General features: G+C 46.7%; 8 protein-coding genes across 12 annotated transcripts; 4 read left to right on the top strand and 4 right to left on the bottom strand.

Moving 5' to 3' along the window:
- The first annotated feature begins 291 nt into the window (after positions 1-291).
- Positions 292-2,460, top strand: LOC6528656 (T-complex protein 1 subunit theta). Its single transcript, XM_002089662.4, has 3 exons — positions 292-449; positions 629-1,659; positions 1,724-2,460. The coding sequence occupies exons 1-3, from the start codon at positions 390-392 to the stop codon at positions 2,271-2,273; spliced, it is 1,641 nt and encodes a 546-aa protein (XP_002089698.1). The 5' UTR covers positions 292-389; the 3' UTR covers positions 2,274-2,460.
- A 1,659-nt stretch (positions 2,461-4,119) lies between these two features.
- On the bottom strand, positions 4,120-5,819 carry LOC6528655 (guanine nucleotide-binding protein subunit gamma-1). 2 transcript variants are annotated; one of them, XM_015198538.3, is made up of 2 exons: positions 5,683-5,819; positions 4,120-4,913 (listed from the first exon to the last, which is right to left on the bottom strand). In XM_015198538.3, the coding sequence occupies exon 2, from the start codon at positions 4,891-4,893 to the stop codon at positions 4,681-4,683; it is 213 nt and encodes a 70-aa protein (XP_015054024.1). In that variant the 5' UTR covers positions 4,894-4,913; positions 5,683-5,819; the 3' UTR covers positions 4,120-4,680. The 2 variants fall into 2 exon arrangements, with proteins under 2 accessions (XP_015054024.1, XP_015054025.1); XM_015198539.3 differs by having other exon boundaries at positions 4,120-5,093; positions 5,683-5,799.
- Positions 5,820-5,889: 70 nt separating this feature from the next.
- Positions 5,890-6,629, top strand: LOC6528654 (MRG/MORF4L-binding protein). Its single transcript, XM_002089660.4, has 2 exons — positions 5,890-6,304; positions 6,357-6,629. Exons 1-2 carry the CDS (start codon positions 5,890-5,892, stop codon positions 6,545-6,547), a joined length of 606 nt encoding a protein of 201 aa, XP_002089696.1. The 3' UTR covers positions 6,548-6,629.
- Positions 6,575-6,926, bottom strand: LOC6528653. The gene has a single exon (XM_002089659.4). It carries the CDS (start codon positions 6,849-6,851, stop codon positions 6,618-6,620), a length of 234 nt encoding a protein of 77 aa, XP_002089695.1. The 5' UTR covers positions 6,852-6,926; the 3' UTR covers positions 6,575-6,617.
- Positions 6,927-7,013: 87 nt separating this feature from the next.
- LOC6528652 lies at positions 7,014-8,483 on the top strand. 2 transcript variants are annotated; one of them, XM_002089658.4, is made up of 2 exons: positions 7,014-7,853; positions 7,907-8,483. In XM_002089658.4, the coding sequence occupies exons 1-2, from the start codon at positions 7,109-7,111 to the stop codon at positions 8,401-8,403; spliced, it is 1,242 nt and encodes a 413-aa protein (XP_002089694.1). In that variant the 5' UTR covers positions 7,014-7,108; the 3' UTR covers positions 8,404-8,483. The 2 variants fall into 2 exon arrangements, with proteins under 2 accessions (XP_002089694.1, XP_015054314.1); XM_015198828.2 differs by having other exon boundaries at positions 7,015-7,853; positions 7,904-8,483.
- On the bottom strand, positions 8,425-13,807 carry LOC6528651 (protein transport protein Sec31A). Of its 3 annotated transcripts, none has more exons than XM_039370695.1 (12): positions 13,662-13,807; positions 13,258-13,473; positions 12,232-13,195; positions 11,929-12,172; positions 11,757-11,869; positions 11,554-11,610; positions 11,344-11,443; positions 9,792-11,206; positions 9,620-9,727; positions 9,241-9,558; positions 8,875-8,946; positions 8,425-8,813 (listed from the first exon to the last, which is right to left on the bottom strand). In XM_039370695.1, the coding sequence occupies exons 2-12, from the start codon at positions 13,452-13,454 to the stop codon at positions 8,625-8,627; spliced, it is 3,777 nt and encodes a 1,258-aa protein (XP_039226629.1). In that variant the 5' UTR covers positions 13,455-13,473; positions 13,662-13,807; the 3' UTR covers positions 8,425-8,624. The 3 variants fall into 3 exon arrangements, with proteins under 3 accessions (XP_039226629.1, XP_039226630.1, XP_039226631.1); XM_039370696.1 differs by having other exon boundaries at positions 13,258-13,470; positions 13,662-13,787; XM_039370697.1 differs by lacking the exon at positions 11,554-11,610.
- A 383-nt stretch (positions 13,808-14,190) lies between these two features.
- Positions 14,191-15,685, bottom strand: LOC6528650 (dynactin subunit 2). Its single transcript, XM_002089656.4, has 3 exons — positions 15,526-15,685; positions 14,527-15,448; positions 14,191-14,468 (listed from the first exon to the last, which is right to left on the bottom strand). Exons 1-3 carry the CDS (start codon positions 15,559-15,561, stop codon positions 14,284-14,286), a joined length of 1,143 nt encoding a protein of 380 aa, XP_002089692.1. The 5' UTR covers positions 15,562-15,685; the 3' UTR covers positions 14,191-14,283.
- A 427-nt stretch (positions 15,686-16,112) lies between these two features.
- Positions 16,113-19,337, top strand: LOC6528649 (F-box/LRR-repeat protein 2). Its single transcript, XM_002089655.4, has 3 exons — positions 16,113-16,271; positions 16,402-17,661; positions 17,725-19,337. The coding sequence occupies exons 1-3, from the start codon at positions 16,221-16,223 to the stop codon at positions 18,481-18,483; spliced, it is 2,070 nt and encodes a 689-aa protein (XP_002089691.3). The 5' UTR covers positions 16,113-16,220; the 3' UTR covers positions 18,484-19,337.
- Positions 19,338-19,354: the final 17 nt, after the last annotated feature.

The raw sequence follows: 19,354 nt of genomic DNA, 5'->3' as shown, positions 1-19,354 counted from the left end.
GATTTTTTAAGTAAAACGCTTGTAAACGTTTGAAACTGTACGAATTATTTGTTTAAAGCTCAAGTTACTTTTTTACTTATTTATGGATTTTTAAGTAAAACGCGTTTACAAATTTAAAATAAACGGATTCATTAAGTGGATTATTCACTACTGAAATTTATTAATTAATTGTGTGCTATTCATCGAAAATCATAGAAAATCGTCAACTTATTAAAAATAGGAAATTTGTAAAATAATTTAATATAAAACGGAGCCAGTCACCGTTTACAATAATCGATAAGCAAATGCCATCCCTATCCCATCCAGAATGTTCGCGGCCACTTTGAGGTTATAACTCTAGCTGGAATTTACCGACTGACTCCGTGTGAAATTGAAATCTGTGTACAAAAATGGCTTTATCCGTTCCCAAGGCTCCCGGTGTGTCGCAGATGCTCAAGGATGGCGCCCGGGTGAGTGCAACAAGGAAAAATAACTTGGCGAGGAGTCCGCCGGGCATCGGTTTCATTGAGATTCGACTAAAAAGAAAACATGCCGTCTCGGGGAGGCGCGTGATTAGTCATCCTCATGAAACGGAGCTTGACATATGAGCAAAAAATGACTAATTTAATGGTTTTACTTGTGTCCTCAGATGTACAGTGGGCTGGAGGAGGCGGTATTCCGCAACATCAGTGCCTGCAAGGAGTTTGCACAGACCATGCGCTCGGCCTATGGACCAAATGGCATGAACAAGATGATCATCAACCACATCGAGAAGCAGTTCGTGACCAGCGATGCCGGCACCATCATGCGGGAGCTGGATGTTGAGCATCCGGCCGCCAAGCTGATCGTCATGGCCAGCCAGATGCAGGATGCTGAGGTAGGCGACGGTACCAACTTCGTGGTTGTCCTGGCCGGAGCCCTGTTGGAGTCCGCTGAGGAGTTGCTGCGTCTGGGCATCACCACTGCCGAGATCTCCGACGGCTATGAGAAGGCCTTGGAGAAGGCCCTCGAAATCCTGCCCACTCTGGTAAGCCACAAGATCGAGGACTATCGCAATGTAGAGAAGGTGAAGGAGGTACTTCGCACATCGATCATGTCGAAGCAATACGGCCAAGAGGACTTTCTTAACGATCTGGTAAGCAAGGCCTGTGTCTCCATCTTGCCGGATGAGGGCACCTTCAACGTGGACAACATTCGCATCTGCAAGATCTTGGGTAGCGGACTGACCAAGTCTGAGGTGGTACGCGGCATGGTCTTCAAGCGCTTTGTAGAAGGCGATGTGACCTACGCAGAGAAGGCCAAGATCGTGATTTTCTCCTGCCCCGTCGATATCATTCAAACTGAAACCAAGGGAACAGTGCTGATCAAGTCGGCCGATGAGCTGTTGAGTTTTTCCTCTGGCGAAGAGAGCCTGTTGGAGAGCCAGATCAAGGCGATCGCCGAAACAGGTGTAAAGGTGGTTGTGGCCGGCGGCAAGGTCGGCGACATGGCCCTGCACTTCCTCAACAAATACGGCCTAATGGCCGTGCGTCTCAACTCCAAGTTCGATCTGCGTCGCCTGAGCCGCTCCGTGAACGCCACTGTCCTGCCGCGCATCACCACGCCTAGTCAGGAGGAGTTGGGCTACTGCGACAAAGTTTGCATCGAGGAATTAGGAGACACCACAATTGTGGCCTTCAGGTGGGGTTTTCAATGGAATTAATCACAAAAAAATCCATTATAATTTCTTCTTAAACCATCGTAGAAACGAGGGCAAGGACTCGCGCATTGCGACCGTAGTTATCCGTGGAGCTACCGATAATTTTATGGATGATATTGAGCGTGCCCTGGATGACGCTGTTAACAACTTCAAGTGCCTGACCCGGGATGGCCGCTATCTTCCCGGAGCTGGTGCCACCGAGATCGAGTTGGCCACCCAGCTTTCCGCCTATGCTGATACTCTGCCGGGACTAGACCAGTACGCCGTGCGCAAGTTCGCCAACGCGCTGGAAGTTTTCCCCAAGGCTCTGGCCGAGAACTCCGGCATCAATGGCACGGATATCGTCAACCAGTTGTATTTGGCTCACAACTCCGAGGCCGGAAAGACAATCGGCTTTGACATTGAGGCTGAAAAGGCCAGCACCATCGACACAACAAAGGCAAAGCTCTTTGATCTGTACCAGGCCAAATTCTGGGGTCTTAAGTACGCCGTAGGCGCGGCCGCAACCATCTTGAAGGTGGACCAGATCATCATGGCCAAGCGCGCCGGAGGTCCCAAGCCGCGACAGGCTGCCGGCAGCGATGATGAGAGTTAAGCGGCTCCTCTGTGATTCGTTCGTCTTACTATAACTAGTTTCTCCCGCTCCCATAAAGAGTGCATTGTATTTTCATAAACGAGTCCCATGGAAATTATAAATTTCATTAACCACTCTTACCCTCACCCACATACACAGCCATGCACACAGTTTCTTGTATTAATAAACTTAACTTACGAAAACTGAACTAAAGCGTGATCCTTTGGGGGAATTTGAAATAAAACATTTTTTTTCGCACCTAACCCGGTGCCACCGCTAGATAACGAATCTAAGTAAGTTATCGCTTTTTATTTTTGAAATTTAAGCAAACGATTATTCATTTTGTTGAGTACAATATTTCAAATGCTTATTTGCAGATACAATTCAAGATTATTTGTGAGGACTCGTCCCCGTTTGCATCGCAAAAGATTTGTATTAATTTTCGAATAAAATACGATCTCGTTGTCGCTTTTCTTTTAAAGTGAATAAAAGATGTTAAAGTATGTTCGATGACCATGATTGTAAGTACGTGTGCTTCTGATAGCTTTTGTTTCCAAATATCTACCCCCTATGAATAAGTTATACAAAATGACATCCGAGGACGTAGCCGATCCATCCGTGCTCCATTGGATGGTCCGGCTGTCCTCGGGCAAATTTCGGGTGATAACTAAAAGTCTCGATGCGAAGTGTCCGTTGAATCGAAAACTGTTCTATGTGGAATGTTTAAGCAGGAACTTGGACTCGCTAACCGACTGCAGTTTCGATAAGTGGGGCCCCCAAAACACCTGTCGAATTGTCGGCTTTGGACTACATTTTGCTGTTTGCTCACGACAGCAAACTGGAGCTCAAAACCTTTTACAAAGGTTCCAAACGAAAATGTCCTCTGCAAAAATGTGTGATTCTTAGTAATAAGTAAACACTGTCTGAATTTTGCTACGTCAAGAACTAAAATCACCGCCAATTCAAAACTTCTAGTTAAATGCAATTTTGGAAGAACCGATCAACTAAACTATAACTTCATTATTCCGTTCGACGCTAAGCTTGCGACTTGGACAGTCCGTCTCAGTAAGACGAGAATCTAATTTCAAAATAACAATTTGTGTGTGATATCATCCGCGTGCTTTCCCTACAGGATAATCATAGCTTATCATTCCAATACCGAACAAATGTGCCCTATGCCATGTTAGTTATACAAAAATATCTTGCTTGTGTTGTTACTGTTCTTTCATGCCAATAACATTTTAATTAATCGCGTTCGACACGTTTATGAGAATGAAATGGGTGCGGCATGCTTGCCTTTGAGGAGGAAGAATCACACATTCTTTTCGTCATTCTCGTTAAACTGAAGAAACGGACAGTTTTCAAATTCTGAGGACTTCTGTGTGGTGTTGTGGCGAAATGAAATAAATTATTGGTCTTGCGAAACTGTTTGCTTTCATTGAACTAGATATTGGCTTGCTACGCCGTAGTGAATTAAAATGGAGAAACTACGCTAGAGATAAATATTGGTTACATTTTCGAGTTCTTTGGTATTATATGTTCTTGCCGCTTACTGCAACGTTCGTTATATATTTTGACTAAGAAAAACTGGATAATAAACGCACTAAATATTGCGATAAGTTCAACTAGCTTGTTGTTGTGGGTAGCAATTCTGCTTCGTGTTAAAGCTTTTAAGTAATTCAATAAGATATTTGCGTACATTTGTTGTTAATGGTGTCAATCCACCCGCTGGTGGTTAATAATTAATAAGCTTCAAAATACATACATCTTCAATACAACTTGTCCTTCTTTCTCTCGTCTTGTTATCTTTTCAATTTTCAACAAATACAACAGATATTTCTCGAAATAAGAAAGCAAAATATATGTATTTTCGTTTCGACTGAGTTTACGTTTATTGATAAATTTGTATGTCTGACTAAGTTGATAGTTTTGTATAGATAAGTGTTTCGGTTTAGGTAGAGTAGTAGATGCTATAGTCAGCGTATTAATTGTCGTTATAGTTGGGATATTCGTGTACATTAACGGCGTTACTCATCGGGAAGGAAACAACTCTGATATCTTTGGAACAAATGCTTCGATTTAGATTTAGATATAGATTCAGATTTGACATTGAGTTTGGGTTTCTGGTTTCGGACATTACATTACTTGTTAACGTGGCTGGTACACATTGATATATCGATTTAAATATATATATATTTCTCGCAATTGGAATTGGAATTCAAACTTCTTGTAATGATATTGCTTATGACAATCGTAGTTTTTGTGGCTTTTGCACACGTATATATATTGTTCCAGGTGACGTTGACTGGTACTGGAGAAGTACTGCACACGTTTGCGTCCTAATCCATCTTGCTAAACTAAAAATAAACTAAACGTCCGCCGGCGATCGCTGACTCCTCGGCAACGGCGGACCTTCCGCTCCGCCTCCTTAGAGGACGGTGCACGACGACTTCTCGCGGAAGGGATTCACCTTCTGGCTGGTGAACCCGGTGAGCAGGTAGTCCTCCTGCTCGTGCTCCGTTATGTACTTCATCATCTTGGCGCAAGACTCCGAGATCGTCTGGCGGTCGATAGCCGCCTCGCGACGCAGTTGCTCGACCACAACGCGCTGCTGCTGCAGGGATGATGACATTACGTCCATGATGGCTGTCTCGGATAGGCCTATGGTTGAAAAGGTTCTCAGTGTTACGGATACTGGGAAATGCAATTACAGGATAGTGGATTTGGGGTGGTGTGCTTGGTGGTTCTAGTGCTTGTGTGGCTTCGCCGAAGGGCTTGGTCTTTGGCTTATCTTATCGTATGATTCTGGGTATACTGGTTTGGATGGATCTTAATGGCTGGCTGGAAATAACAAGTTTGGTTATATGTAATTTAGATATCTGATTCTTTGTACAGGCTTTCCCATAGGGGCACAACATCAAACAGGCGACACAAAGCTATATGTATACATTTCCGCGATTCTAGACAGAGATAGTTGATAGAATGGTGTACATAGTTTAGTTTAGTACTAGGCGGGAAGTTAGGATAGCTTGTGAGTCAATTTACGCATATGTGTATTTTGTGGCACATGTAAACCCAGGTTTCCCCATTAGTTTCATCGATCGCATTGCTGATTAACTTTCCAGGCGAACTGGAAGCCTAGTCGCAAACAAGTGCAAGGTTATTTACTGGCCAAAGTGGGCGTGGTGTTGATGGGTGTTACTTGTGCCAGCACATGGAAATCCCGAGTTATGTACAAAAAACATTAGTCAATTTGTTGGAAACACCCAAAAAAAATTTTATGTAGAAGTACGAGGAGGAGAAAACACACACACACACACGATTGCGTACTGCGCCGTGTGGTTAGCATTGGGATTATAGTGGGGAAGTAAAGATTTCGACGGATGCACACACAACACATTACTATATTGGCACACTATTTGTTAATTACCAGCTCCGATTTATATGTTTTTTTTATTCTCGAATGCAACGGGCCAAAATCGAGCAAAGTTGACGAATAAATGTGGATACACACCCAAATTAGCGATGTGCCTCGCGGCGATTGTTTGCCGCGTGAGCTCGCCCGCGTGCCATCGCTAATATTTGCGCAGGAAAACATTCAATTCGGCCCACTTTTCAGTTCCATGCTCTCTGCAAAATGATGGCCAAGGACAAGGGTCTGGCTGTGGCCGCATCGGCGGCTCCCTTGCCGGCCCCCATCGACCACGAGTGGTCCGCCGAGGAGGAGCTGCAGCTGTTCCACGCAATGGAGGGTCTGCGCCCGGTGGGAATCAACAAGCATTTCTACATGTCCTGCATCGTCCAGCGTTTGTCCAAGTCGCTCAACCGTGAAATGCCCAGCGAGCTGATCTGGCGCCACCTGGGGACCATGTACAAGCTGAAGGAACTGGACGATCTGGAGTCGCTGCCCTTTCCCAACGAGGAGCGCGAGTTCAGTCTGCCGGAGAAGGATTACGGAACGCTACAGACCAAAAAGACGGTGGAGCTGCATGCCAACGAAGAGAGTGGAGAGGCGCAGTCGGCTCTTCCAACCACAGAGACGAATGGCAAAGGTAACACGTTAGTTGTCATCAAGGTTCACCTTTAAGTATTTTTGTTTTACAGCTCCACTTGCAACCAAAGCGCCGGTACCGGCAAATTCTGCCAAGGAAGGCGACAAGAAGCACGTTTCCAAGCCCCAGGAGCAGCTGCCCAAGCGTCCGGCCAAGCGCACACGCGGCTCCATGTCCAATGAATCCATCAGCCCCTCCACCACGCCGCCGCCGGTGCAGACCAACAAGCGCCGTCGCATATAGGTGGCCCCCGAATTTGACGATTGTTGATCCGTTTTAGCTCACTAGTTTTACTGTACTCTAATAAAAGGATTTATTCTTCGAATTCGTTGTCCTCCTCGTTGGATCCGTTCCCGTTTTCCTGCGCCAGAACTTCGGTGGCCTGCATGTTTTCCAGAAGCGATTTGAGGAGGCGTCGGTTCAGATAATCCGTCTGCGTCAGTTCCCGGACTGCCTGGGGCGGGGTATCATCGTCTGCCTGTGCAGGGCTGTTCCCAGCTGGAGTCGGAGTCTCGGCCATGGCTTCGATGTGCTCCAAAACAGGCATTTTTCCTCGAGAGATTTCAGTTTTTGCTATGACACACAGTCAACAGGGTGACTCATGCTATCTCCATAGGCTGTGCTGTGCATTGCGATTGCTACACTTTGAAACTTGGCTAAGTGTAGGGTGAACTCGCTGAGGTATCGATAAAATTGCGTTTTACGTCAGCCCTAGTTCCACCCCTAATTCGATTGAGCTCCAATTGGACAGATTCTCCCGCTCGATTTTAATTTAATAAGCAAATATAAACAAATACTCTCCAAATGTTTGTGCCCGAAACGGAAGATATGTTGCCCAGGCTAGCGCCCAGACCGAGTGCAGCAGTGCCCATGGGCCACACCAATGAAATAATAGGGCCCACCGTGCCGGAGGTGTCCATATTGTTTGGTCAGCCGCCACAGGATCCGCAGATGCAGGCGCAGCAGTCACATCAGGAGTCATCCCCTCGTGCTGCACCCACCTTTGCGTCCTGGAAAAAGCAAATGCTGCCCAGGGTCAACTTTTCGCCCATTTTGGCCACGGAACTGGGACCGCGCACCGCTCCAAGCAGCAATAGCCCGTGCTCCTCGAAGGAATACCTGGTGATGCCCCGGGATCGCCACTACGCAGGCGATGCGCAGCAGACTACCAATCAGTTAAACTGCAATGCTGGGGGGTATAATGCCGAACCCAAGCCACAGGTCTATCAATCCAGGCGCTTGTCCAGCTCGTCCAACGCTGATGTCCTTACCATTTGTGCTGGCACACAGACCGATCCCTTCAACCCATCTCCTCCGCGAAACTCACTGCCACAGGTCGTCTACTCCGACATCGACGTTAGCAACCTGGCCAATAAGAGTGACCTGTCGGCTCTGGTATCCCTTGTGGAGTCCATGCGCCATGAGCAACAACAGCTTAGGAATCTCTGCGAGCTGATTTTGCAGCAACAGCAGCCAGCGAAACCCGAAGGCATCTCAAAAGCCAGCAGCACCACTGCCAGCCAGTGTGATATTTTGACTACCAATAATGGTAGGTAAAGCGAAAGAGTATGCAAACAACCCGATAAAAATCCTCCTTAGCAGGTAGACGCTTATCTCCGATTATTCAGGATTACATAGCAGAGGAGGAAGAACCACTTCCCTCGCCACAGGCTCGAGTGATTCCGCAATTTCCGTCTCCTCGTCCAAATCCACCAATAGCCCAATCTACGGGGTACCGGGCCATTACGCCTCAGGCTAAGCGGATCCCTCAACTGGCCAAGCCAAACACCGAGAAGAGCTTGGTGATGAACGAGCTGGCGCTGAAGTATTTGCGCCAACCCGTTGATGAGCTGATGAAGGAGATGCGCCTGGGGGCCTCGCCAAAGTCCCCTAATCCTGAGCCACTGCGTCAGATCGACAACATCAGTCACTCACAGAGTCCCAACGACATTTCCAATGCATCGTACAAGTATCTCAAGAAATACCGCCTGCTGCCCGAGGAGCAACTGGAGCAAGTGAATCCCCAATCTCCTAGGGCCTCTTCGCCACATATTCAACTGGATTTGGAGAATATCAGGAACCAGCCGAAGTTGTTGTGAAAGCATGTCTAAGGTTCGATATGTTATTTATGCATATGTCTATTTGCGATTTAAGTGGAAATATATTTCAATACACGGAATAACGTTGACACTCTGGTAATCCCAGCCTACACTAACGAAGGTAACCACACTTTGTATACAAAACACAAAAGACATTGATATCTGAAGACACAATAAGAATATACGATTAGTGAGCTTGGCTACGATCCGGCGACGGTGCTTTAGCGCAAAACCAACTGCAGCTCGGATGCGGATTGCAGGAGAACCTTCAGTCCCTGCATAAATCCCGCGCACTGCGCAAAGTCCGTTCCGAAGGCAATTCGCGTGTGGATTTCTAGTGCATTGGCATAGTCGGATATTTGAATGTACTGTACTATTTGATTCAGATATTGCACCGTTGTGGGAGTTAGCTGAAATGAAAGTAAGTCACATAAGCGAATGCAATTGAATCGATCTAAAGAAGATGCTCACCTTTCCATCTCTTAGGCAGTCGTAGAGATTTTCGAGCCTCTTTACAACATCGACAAACTTCCGTTTTGTGCGCTAAAAATGAAAGCCAATTTAAAATAAAATCAAGAGATAATGCAATAGTCGAGTTCCCCGACTGTTAGTTCCTTAGATCGAGGCGTCCATACGGACGGACAGACAGACTGACATGGCCAGTTCGACTTGGCTATAGATCCTGATCAAGAATATATATACTGTATATGGTCGGAAACGCTTCTGCCTGTTACACACTTTTCAACACATATTACTTTTACTCTTCGAGTAATGGGTATATTAAGTTAGCTAATGTGTCTATATTTATTTATTGATTCATTATTATTATTGACTCACCGGATCATTGGTTGCGCCCAAGCAGCGGTTCTTCAGCTCCTCCAGCACTGTCTGCAAGTATATGTACTCCTCGGGAAGCGGGGCCTTCTCCTTGGGAGGCTCCGGTTGGCGCTGTTGCTGGATGGGGGCTGGCTGCTCAGTATAGCCAATGGTTTGCTGCTGCCCCTGCCAGTTCTGCTGTTGAAGTCCTCCCTGGTTCGGAATCGCAGAGGGTGGCTGCTGAGGCTGGAGATATGATTGCTGCTGCTGCTGGGGATTGTTGTTGAAGGCACCCGGGTTGTAGTACGTATTGGGCACTCCTCCAGGTGGTGGTGCGTGCTAGAAGAAGTATAAATTTGTAATGTACTTCCTTAGCACAAACCTAGAAAGTGGATTCTACCTGATATTGAGAGGGGTCGACATAACCGTTCTGGTTTTGATTCGGGTCGACTGGGAACAGGGGATGAAAGATTGCAGCACTTGGTTCCACGACCGGCTTAGGCTTAGGCTGGTAAAGAAGCAAACATTGAAAAATTATCTTAATATTTACATTTTTTATGACAAGTACATACCACTCGCGAAGATTTCAGTGCAGGAGGATCGTTCCAACCGGGTGGTGGTGTGGGATTGCGTTGCACATTCTGGATGATCGGTGGCGCAGCTGGCGGTGGCATTGCCTCAATGGGATTTACACCGGGCAGGTACTGATTCTGCTGACCTGGCATGAATGACGACGGGTTGTAAGGTTGGGCAGCCGCAATCGGATTCGTGTTGAACTCCTTGCTGTTGTAGGTTGGCACGCTAACTGGCTGGGGTACGGGACCAGACACTCCTCCGCTGCCAAATGGGACCGCTGATGGAACGGGTGCCGGCACTGGATTGTATGGCAGGCCGTAGGAACTGGTTGGAGCTGCTACAGATGGATCTAAAACGTATTTGGAGCGGCCGGAAAGACCCGATCCGCCGGACGATGATGCGCCTCCTGCTTGCGGTGGACCACCTGAAGAGCTGGCGTTGCTGAGTGGGCGCGGTGGTTGGGCCAAAGGCTCTGGTTTCACAGGCTGCGGATTGAAGATCTGCGGCGGTGGCAGCTGGGCTCCTGGGTATGCTGTTTGTAATGGAGGCACTTGCGTTGGCCAGCTGGGCTGTGCATACTGATTGGGCGGCTGGCCGTAGGGCATGGCAACCGATGGTTGTGGCTGCGAGAAAGATCCCCGATTGCGCTGCTGTTGGTAGCTAAGGGGAGCGGCAGCGACTGCTGCTGGCTGGGAGTAGTCCAGGTTGACAGCGTTATTAATCCGTTCTCGCAGGCTCTGGAGAACATCGCTTTCGCTAGCTGCTCCTCCTCCCAAGGTGGTAATGTACTGCAGGGCTGCAGTAAGAGCACCCTGGGACGCAAGAAGACCGCCGTACTCAGTTAGGAAGCCGGCAAAGCGACCTGCCAGGTCCACGGATATGCCTTGCTGCTCCAACGACTTGCACATCAGCATCACCATCTCAGCTAAGTCCTGCAGCTCTGCGGTATTGGGCTTGTAGCCGGGGTTCTGCTGCTCCAGCCGCTTTAACTGGTACCAGGCGGTGACAAGTTTGTCGATGCTGCCGGCGCAAATGTAGCAGAGCATGGCATTGCGCGTAAACTCGGCGCTTGAAGCGCACTCACTTAAGAGGCGATCGCCGAGTCGTTCGCAGATGTCCACCACCTTGCGTTCGCTGTGCTTGAGGGCGGCCACCAGGGCTTCCTTCCACGAGTCCACAGTGCATCTGTTGACAAAGTCCAGCCAGTCACGGGATACCAATGCGGAGATCACTTGCGAAAGCTCGTTCTTCTGCTGCAGCAGGTAGCGTGTTTGAGTGCGAGTTAGAGTCTCTATGCCAGCAGTTGAGGCGATAATAAGGGCTTCAGGAATGCGCTGGGCTTCCAGACAAAGCTCCACGGCAGCGTCTACATTGCCTGTGAGTATTGCCTCGGCAATCAGGCTATCAGAGTCTGCAAAGCATACAAATTCGATATTTAACAAATGGTTACTAGCCAAGGTAGAACTATTTTGTTCAAAAGCACAGCTTTTATGATATTTATGTTTAGATAGAGTTATCAAAATAAGTGGACATATATGTATTACTTACGATCTCCGCTGGGAATCTTGAATTGCGGCCTTGGTGGAGCGGCAAAGTCGTTGTGATTTTGTGAGTCGATTGCATTTACATCAAACTTGTTGTCTTGCGTCTGCAGGGTAAGAAAAAAACAATTGTATAAGTATACATTTTAAGTGATTGCCAGAAAAGCTGCCATGAATTTTTTGGCTTCGATTAAGAGCCTTGAATGTAAGCTCTTACCGAATTATCGGTGCTATAGTTTGTACTCTGATCACACTCAACCTCAGAAGAGTCGCTCTACGGCATGGCATGGCATAGCATGAGTTATGTTATCGGGTAGAAATATACAGAGCAAGATGAATATACGTGGAAGATTTAAATTGTACGCAATGCTGCTCGTTTTTCGGTTTTCACTGATAAGACATGCTCTATCGAGTACTTACATGGGTCAGTGTCGAAATGCGGGTCGTCAGAGTATCCACATCCGAATGCGAGTTCCCATCTGTTTCCTTGATATACTTGTTGAACTTGCTATCGATGTCGTCCTTGTTGTAGCCTTAAAAAATAATTTAAAATCTTAACATATGTTGCCGAGTACGCATATAGTGGACCTACCCAAGAGGTTCAGCATTTCCTCCTTGGGATTAAGCTCGAAGTTCGCCTTGATAAAGTACCAGATGTAGCGTCCGTGCTGATCAGGTGTCTCGTCGGCCCGCTGCCGACAGTAATCCAAATAGTTAGCATCGACCAGAGAACGTTCCAAGGCATTGGCCCGTTCCACAAGGGCAGATTCGGTGGTTAGCTGTTGGACCTTGACCGTTTTCGAGGTTCCATTAAAACTGACCAACTTGCCACCAAACTAAAAACGGAAAAGGTGATTTGATTAATAGGTTAATAAACTTGTTGACGTTAACTCACTCCAAAGGCAACGCCACAGGGACGCTTCATCCACTTGGGAGCGTGGGCCAGGTCATGGTAAACCACTTGCGTGGCCTGCTGCGGAATTGGCTCTTGGGAAAATTGATCCATGCCCGGAAAAGAGTCGGCAATCTTGTTGGCAGTTTGGACTAGGTGGTGAGTGCCTCCATGTAGAGAATAAATAGAAACTGCTCCCTCCAAGCTGGCGCTTGCTATCAGAGCCGGGTTGCGTGGACAGAACTGCACATCGGAGTACCAGGAGGCAGTGGTAGCAACCTCAGATAGGATTTCTCCCTCTGGAATCTTGGTATTGGGGTTCCAGCAATAAATGCGGTTGTCTTTGCCACACGAAACCATCAGATCGTTGTCTTGCAGGCACCACGACATTCCCAGTACTCCGCGCTCATGAATCTGGTATGTCTTAGCTGGAGCCGTGGCATAACGCAGATCCCACAGCTGCACCACCGGCGCCTGGTCGTCCTCGGAAGCCAGCCAAACCTGCGTCGCCGCCTCCGGATGCCACTCAATAGCGTGCCACCTCACTCGCGACTGCGAGTCCGAGAGCTTGATGATCTGTTGACTTTTACGCAGATCCCAAATCACGCAGCGCGTGCTGAACACGGAGGCCAGAATGTGCTGCACCTGCCTGTTCCACGCAACGTTCTTTACGTCCTCTAGCGGCTGTGTCTTGGCGCCGGGGCTCATGCTAGTTTCCGGGTTGTTGAGGTCCCAGATTAGGATTTCCGATTCGGAGGCGCATGAAGCCAGCAGGTTATTCTGGAAGGGATTGAAGTCCAACCCGCTAACGGCGCCTGTGTGCTTGTCCTGGCGTTTCAGCAGCGGATCTTCCTTGCCGGCGAGCAACTTGTCGGCTGAGTATATGTTGATCTGTCCCGCCTCGCAACCGCCCACAATTAGTCCACTTGGGTGTGGTCCCACGGGGCTCCAGATAAGTTTTTGGAACCTGCGGGAGGAAAGGCCTGTTTTGTAAAGGACTCTTGGTACTGAAACTTCCACAAAACCCACTTATACTGGCTGGAAACACTGGCCCTCAGCTCCAGATCGTATGTGGCATCGCTAAAGTTCGGGGAGTACAACTCTAGAGTGGAATTGACATTGGAATCAAATTGTTGGGCGGCGGTGCCGGCAGCCAAGAGAATCTGCTGCTGCTGCGCCGGCGACCAGGCGATGTTCACCGTCTTCTGCAGTTCCTTGATCTTCATCTTGCAATGGCCCTTCCTGCTGCACGTGCGAATAAAGTAAAAAACACAAATATTATCGTTGGTTAAACCTCAGAACGAAATTGTGTCACGTCCAATTGGAGTAAGCCCCGTCATCACTTTTTCCCATTGGTCTCCTCATTGCAGCTGTGACCCAGTACTGTTCGCCGGAATTTAATTATTCTTAATTATGCTAATTGCGCAACTTACACACAATTGTTAAAGCAATTTGTACTCGCTTGTGTTGTACCGAGATTTTTAGATCTTATATTTAACTGGAAACGTTAATATTTTTAAGAACCGTAGGAACGGCCAGTGTGACCGTGCTCTGACAACGTAATATACCATTGGGTACGCATTAAAATACCAAATAGGTGCAGGCGAATTATACTGTCAACTCAACGGTATACAATTAAATAATGTGTCACTGTGCAATTTCAAAAGTTGTTTTTGATTAGTTTTTTAAATTATGATGCCAATTGAATGTTCAAGATTATTTAAACAATATTTATCCATAAGCTTTTATTATGAATTAGTTGAGCGCGTTAAGTTTCCTCTAAACTCAGCGGACTATGTCAATGTATCTTCAACAAATAACTAAGAACTAAGCCAAACAGAAAATTGTTCCACATTTTTTAATTTCGTCTTATACCTATTTATTTTAAATCGAATTTTGTATTCGTAAGTTATTATTATTAATATTTATTCAGAACTCATTTTGAATTGTTCAGATCACGTATTTACTTTTAGAAAAGACTCGAATGTAGATCTCTTTATTTTAAGTAGTTTTCATAAATATTAGCTATATATAATACGCATGATTAGCATTCACTCATTTAGCAGACGAAATAGCCGCCACACGTTGTTCCACCTTGGCCACCTTGGTGTTGATGGTCTCCAGATTCTGGGCGAAAGTTTCCTGTACGGAATGTAAGAGCTCCTTGTTGTTCACCAGGCTAGTCGTAATGGTTCCCTGTTTTTGCTCAATCTCTGCGATGATCTTGGCGAAGTTGTTTGCTAAAAGGCCATTTGATTAATTACATAAACGAGAACTAGCTGAAATAAAAATGCTTACCATATTTATGAAGGGCTTCGAGAGCCTGCATGCGTTCGATGACGTGCGGCAGTATTTCCACCACGGGCTCGGTGCGCTTGGCGATGTCGTACAATTCCGTGATCTTCTGATCCCGTTTTGCGTCCTGGGCACTGCCGCTAGACTTCTCGGCGATGGCATCCATCTTGCCAGCCAGCGAGGTCAGGCGCTGCTCGATAGTGTCCAGTTTATCAGGCTGTATCAGGGCCGCCTTGGTGCTGAGATGACGCACGGCCTCTAGTACATTGGTGGTGTTGGTGGCGGCGGTAAGCCGGCTCAGCTTGTCAGGCTGGGCACCCACTACCTTCTCCAGCTGCGAAAGTCGTTGCTCTAGGCTCGCCACGCGGGCGGTGGCCGCCAGATCGGTGCCAGGCGTTGGTATGGCCGTGAGAACACCGGACTGCTTGAACTCCTCCACCTGGCTGATGAGAGCTTTCACCTGCTTACTGCCAGGCGTCTGCTCCTTGCCCAGCACTTGCTCCAGTTTCAGCGACTCCAGTACTTTTCGGGCCGTGCTGATAACAGTGGCCACTGCGTCGTACGACTGCTTTTCCTCGTCGGCTACCTTGCGGTCCACCTGCAGGGCGGCAACCTCGTTCAAAAGTTCGTTCATCTCGATCTGCAGGCGTTGGCACTTCTGCACTGGAGTCTCCTTCTCGCCCTGGCCGACCAGCTCGTAGTCGCTGGACCCGCGGGCATCGTACCCTCTGCACGTTCGGCGTCCAATGCGATCAGTGAAGTCCACACTCCCTTCGAGCGTTGCTCCGCTGAATCGCTTGTGGGCGATGCTCGGAGAGATATGCAGTCGCTCGATGGATTCATTCTCCGGCTCCTCTTCGTAATAGTCGGATGTATCAGGCTCCGGGTCATCGGGAGTTTCGTACACATCCGGCTGGTCATAAGCCTAAAAAACACATAGTAAGTAAATGGGCAAAAACGAAAGCTCAAACGTCACTGCCATGGTGCGGAATTCCGACTTACTATTCCCGGAAGGTTTTGGAATTTGGGATCGGCCATTATTGTGGGCACTTCGATGGTGGTGTCCGGAATCCTTGGGCAACGAAATAGTTCTAAACCTTGCAAAAATCCTTTTTTTTAACAAGCAATTCAATCTGATGTCATAAAAAAAGTGACCGTGCACGATTACCGTACAAATGCCATAGTGCACCTTTTATTGGAATGGGAATTCCTATAAATGTCGGTACTTATTTGTAACGGTCAATATAAGCTTAGAATGAGAAGTCTTTAAAAGAAGGTTTGTTTAGTATAGTAAAAATGTTAATTGAGCGATTGTATTTTATACTTCAATATAATAATTGTAAAAAATGTATTTTCTTCTAGAGGGAAACATTTTTAAAATTATGTAAAAGTTTAATGTGCAATTTGAAGCCCATTTGTTTGCGAACACGGCGTAAATTAAAAATGCTGTCATATGCAGTAATGAATTATTGAGTTCCAAAAAATCCAACTGGAAATCTGAGGAAGGTACATTCTTCGTCTGGTATTTTATAGTCCAGCTAGGATAGCAAATCTTTACGGTCATACTGTACCTAGCACAGATACTAAGTTAGTCAACACTATAGTTTTCGGGTAGTTTGCGGGCAAAGTGAGTGGGCGGTGGGAGTTGCTACTAGGTTGTGCTAAACTTAAATTTTGCATTCGAAAACAATAGAATAATGTCTTGTTCAGAATATGGGTTGCACAGATACGATGATCTGCCGCTGGAGGTGAGTATATAATGTGAACGGACTGCCGCGGTCCCGTGACCAATCTATCATATCGAGCGTATCTATATCTACATATCCATATACCTGTTAGGGCAGTCAGCTGATTTTGTTTTTTCTGTTCTGCCTCCAGATTGTTTTGAAGATTTTTAGCTATCTGGGCTATTCGGACCTACAAGCGGCAGGATCAACCTGCCAGCGGTGGCATGCGGCCCTGGATCAGACGGAGTTTAACATGCGGACGCGAGTCTGCTTCTCTAAGGTGGTGCTATCGGACCAATTGAGTCCTGGATTGGATTTGATGCGCTGTGAGCGACGTTTTCAGCACTTCCTGTTTGAAGACGTGACATTGGGACAAGTGAAGGAATTGATGCGCTTTATGGGCAGGACCGCTCAATCCCTGGCTCTGGACAATGTGGATTTAAACGACAAACAGTTCTACGGCATGCTGGGCGTTTTGCCCCATCTCCACTCGCTGTCGCTAAAGCGCTGTCTGCCCTTGTTCATGTCCGGCTCTTTCCTGGACTCTTACAACAATTCCTGTCCTGACCTAAACGACTTGGCAAGTAACCTGGCCGGCATCAAGGAGCTGACCCTCTGCGAGAACCAGTACCTCACTGATGCCATTCTTATGCGTCTCACATCTTTCATGCCTAGTCTGGAGGCGATCAACATGTCCGGCTGTCACATAGCCTTTCACAATGCCATTCATCGCAGATTTTACCCTGCTACTAGCTCCTCTGATCACGTTTTGCCCAGCGAATCTGTGCTCACTTTCAAGTTTATTCTCACCATTCTGCACCTGCAGCGTTGTACTCTCCGCGTGCTGAATTTTAGCCACACTCTAATAGGTCAGGCTTTGTTGTCCCTCTGCGACCTCAATCTCAAGCTCCAACGCCTCTATTTGGCCGGATGCAGGCAGCTTCACTGCACCACAATCCGAAACTTTCTAGCCTCCCAGCCCCAGTTGTGTGCCCTTGACTTGTCGGCCACAATGTGTGTAAACGATGAGAATCTGGCCGCCCTGGTACAAACTAATCCGCAGCTGGAGCAATTGAAGGTGAACGGATGCCTGAGCATAACAAATGCTGGTGCCATCCACTTGGCCAAGCTGAAGCGTCTCAAAAGTCTGGACATTTCAAACTGTGACAACTTGACAAGCAGCGGCATCATTGAAGGTATCGCTTGTGAGGAGAACCCAGTAATGCAGGAGCTGAACGTGTCCTACTTACAAATCTGCGAGGAATGCATCAAGGCTATTGCCAGTAATTTACGATGTCTGCGATCACTGCACTTGAATAACTGCGTCAATGGAGCCACCGATGAGGCTATCCAGTCGGTCATCGGCCAGCTGCGTTGGCTGCGCGAGCTCTCACTAGAGCACTGCAGTGGAGTAAGACAGAAAATTGCGATATATATAGATCCTCCCTTGTAAAACGCTCTTATTTCCATATAGTTAACCGATGCAGCCCTCACAGGTATAAACATATCCAAGCTGGAACTGAGTCGCAAGCAATCTGGCTCGCAGGTGTCGACGATGGACAACTTCTACCCGCCATACCCTAACACGCTGGTGGAACGAGACAGCCTTGCGGGTTCCCTGCAGTCGATCAAGATTTCGCTCAGAAGCAAGGCCGAGGATGAGATTGTTCGTGATGCCCGGCGAAAGCAGGCCATGCTGGCCGCCTACGAAATGAATCTGATACGCGAGGATGATTTCGAGGGTCACAACATTCAGCAGTTGCGTGGATTGCGATCGTTAAACTTGCGCGGCTGCAATAAAATCAGCGATGTATCCTTGAAATATGGGCTGAAGCACATCGAACTGAGACGCCTAATGCTCTCCAACTGCCAGCAGATTTCGCTGCTGGGTATGGAGGCAATGGTCAGCAGTTGTCCATCTATTGAGGAGCTCGATCTATCCGACTGCTACAACATTACGGACAAGACCATCCAGGTGGTAACGGCTAAGTTGCCCCGCCTAAAGGCTTTACATATCAGCGGGTGCAGCCAGTTGACGGAGCACACGCTAGACGCCATTATCACGAACTGTAGCTGCCTGCAGACGCTGTCAATCTACCGATGCCGGAGCATGTACACAGACTTGGAGGAGAGACTGTCGGGCGTGAAGACGTTGCGCAACCTTAACATGGACAATCTGACAAGCATCGACAATGCCGAGTTTTTCCGTCTGAAGAAACGACTCGATTACTGATACTTTGCCGCGATCTTCATTGTCTTGATGCTGTACTACTTTCAGCTGTACAACTTCCGCTAGTCAATCGCCCCAGCCGTTGGAACAACACAGATATATTTATTTTTATCTATCAGCCCCTGCAGCTGGGCTATAGCTGTGAAAGCTTTAGTCAAATATACATATATACAGCAGATATAGATATATATGCATATATATACACTTAAATTTACCCTAGCCGCACATGTTAAAACAAGTCTCGATTGTAATGTAATTAAATTTTCATACGTAACGTTTGTCCACATTCAACTGTGATTTTTCTGTAAGGTTCGAATCGTATGATAAGTGTCACGATTGCAAATTGATGCCTAATCGGTTGCCTAAATTAAAGTTGTTTTCTACTGTTGAGTATTAAATTTGATTTAATTCGTTAGTAGTTGTAAAGATGAAAATTTGTTACTTCAGTTTAAGTGAACAACAAAAAAATTAAGTTTTCGAAAATACAATTGTGGTTATTGTAACAAGTCACTGTCACTTCTTATAAGCTTTATACGATAAAATCGTTAGTGAGAGAAATGACCTTGAATGATTAATGTATTTGTAAATAAAAACATATAAAATAACTAAGAACTTTTATAAATGTCTAGTTAATCGTACAGATAGTTAAATTTATATTTGAAGAACAAAATTCAATGTAGAAACTATATATTAATTGAATGACTGTTTTTACAATATGGAATCGACTTACCAGATTTGATATTTGGGACTTTACTTAAATTCAAATGTAATTTAATATTCACACATGACAAAGTTTGTTCCTCTTGACGATCTAATAAAGAATAAATAAAATATCGAAGACCAATGTTTGTTCAAAATGAATAGATTTATTTCA

Source organism: Drosophila yakuba, chromosome 2L (genome assembly GCF_016746365.2).
Source record: "Drosophila yakuba strain Tai18E2 chromosome 2L, Prin_Dyak_Tai18E2_2.1, whole genome shotgun sequence".
Lineage (NCBI taxonomy): Eukaryota > Metazoa > Arthropoda > Insecta > Diptera > Drosophilidae > Drosophila > Drosophila yakuba.
This window is presented reverse-complemented; position numbering and strand designations above follow the sequence as displayed.

Excerpts from the sequence above, each read along its gene's own strand:
- LOC6528655 (XM_015198538.3), bottom strand. The coding sequence starts at position 4,893 with ATGGACGTAATGTCATCATCCCTGCAGCAGCAGCGCGTTGTGGTCGAG.
- LOC6528653 (XM_002089659.4), bottom strand. The coding sequence starts at position 6,851 with ATGCCTGTTTTGGAGCACATCGAAGCCATGGCCGAGACTCCGACTCCA.
- LOC6528656 (XM_002089662.4), top strand. The coding sequence starts at position 390 with ATGGCTTTATCCGTTCCCAAGGCTCCCGGTGTGTCGCAGATGCTCAAG. Across the intron at positions 450-628 it reads TGCTCAAGGATGGCGCCCGG|ATGTACAGTGGGCTGGAGGA; the intron begins GTGAGTGCAACA and ends TTGTGTCCTCAG. Across the intron at positions 1,660-1,723 it reads ACCACAATTGTGGCCTTCAG|AAACGAGGGCAAGGACTCGC; the intron begins GTGGGGTTTTCA and ends AAACCATCGTAG.
- LOC6528650 (XM_002089656.4), bottom strand. The coding sequence starts at position 15,561 with ATGGCCGATCCCAAATTCCAAAACCTTCCGGGAATA. Across the intron at positions 15,449-15,525 it reads TCCAAAACCTTCCGGGAATA|GCTTATGACCAGCCGGATGT; the intron begins GTAAGTCGGAAT and ends TGTGTTTTTTAG. Across the intron at positions 14,469-14,526 it reads CGAAGCCCTTCATAAATATG|CAAACAACTTCGCCAAGATC; the intron begins GTAAGCATTTTT and ends ATGGCCTTTTAG.
- LOC6528651 (XM_039370695.1), bottom strand. The coding sequence starts at position 13,454 with ATGAAGATCAAGGAACTGCAGAAGACGGTGAACATCGCCTGGTCGCCG. Across the intron at positions 11,870-11,928 it reads GGAAATGCTGAACCTCTTGG|GCTACAACAAGGACGACATC; the intron begins GTAGGTCCACTA and ends TTATTTTTTAAG. Across the intron at positions 9,559-9,619 it reads TCGACCCCTCTCAATATCAG|CACGCACCACCACCTGGAGG; the intron begins GTAGAATCCACT and ends TACTTCTTCTAG.
- LOC6528652 (XM_015198828.2), top strand. The coding sequence starts at position 7,109 with ATGTTTGTGCCCGAAACGGAAGATATGTTGCCCAGGCTAGCGCCCAGA. Across the intron at positions 7,854-7,903 it reads TATTTTGACTACCAATAATG|CAGGTAGACGCTTATCTCCG; the intron begins GTAGGTAAAGCG and ends AATCCTCCTTAG.
- LOC6528649 (XM_002089655.4), top strand. The coding sequence starts at position 16,221 with ATGTCTTGTTCAGAATATGGGTTGCACAGATACGATGATCTGCCGCTG. Across the intron at positions 16,272-16,401 it reads ACGATGATCTGCCGCTGGAG|ATTGTTTTGAAGATTTTTAG; the intron begins GTGAGTATATAA and ends TTCTGCCTCCAG. Across the intron at positions 17,662-17,724 it reads CACTAGAGCACTGCAGTGGA|TTAACCGATGCAGCCCTCAC; the intron begins GTAAGACAGAAA and ends ATTTCCATATAG.
- LOC6528654 (XM_002089660.4), top strand. The coding sequence starts at position 5,890 with ATGATGGCCAAGGACAAGGGTCTGGCTGTGGCCGCATCGGCGGCTCCC. Across the intron at positions 6,305-6,356 it reads CACAGAGACGAATGGCAAAG|CTCCACTTGCAACCAAAGCG; the intron begins GTAACACGTTAG and ends TTTGTTTTACAG.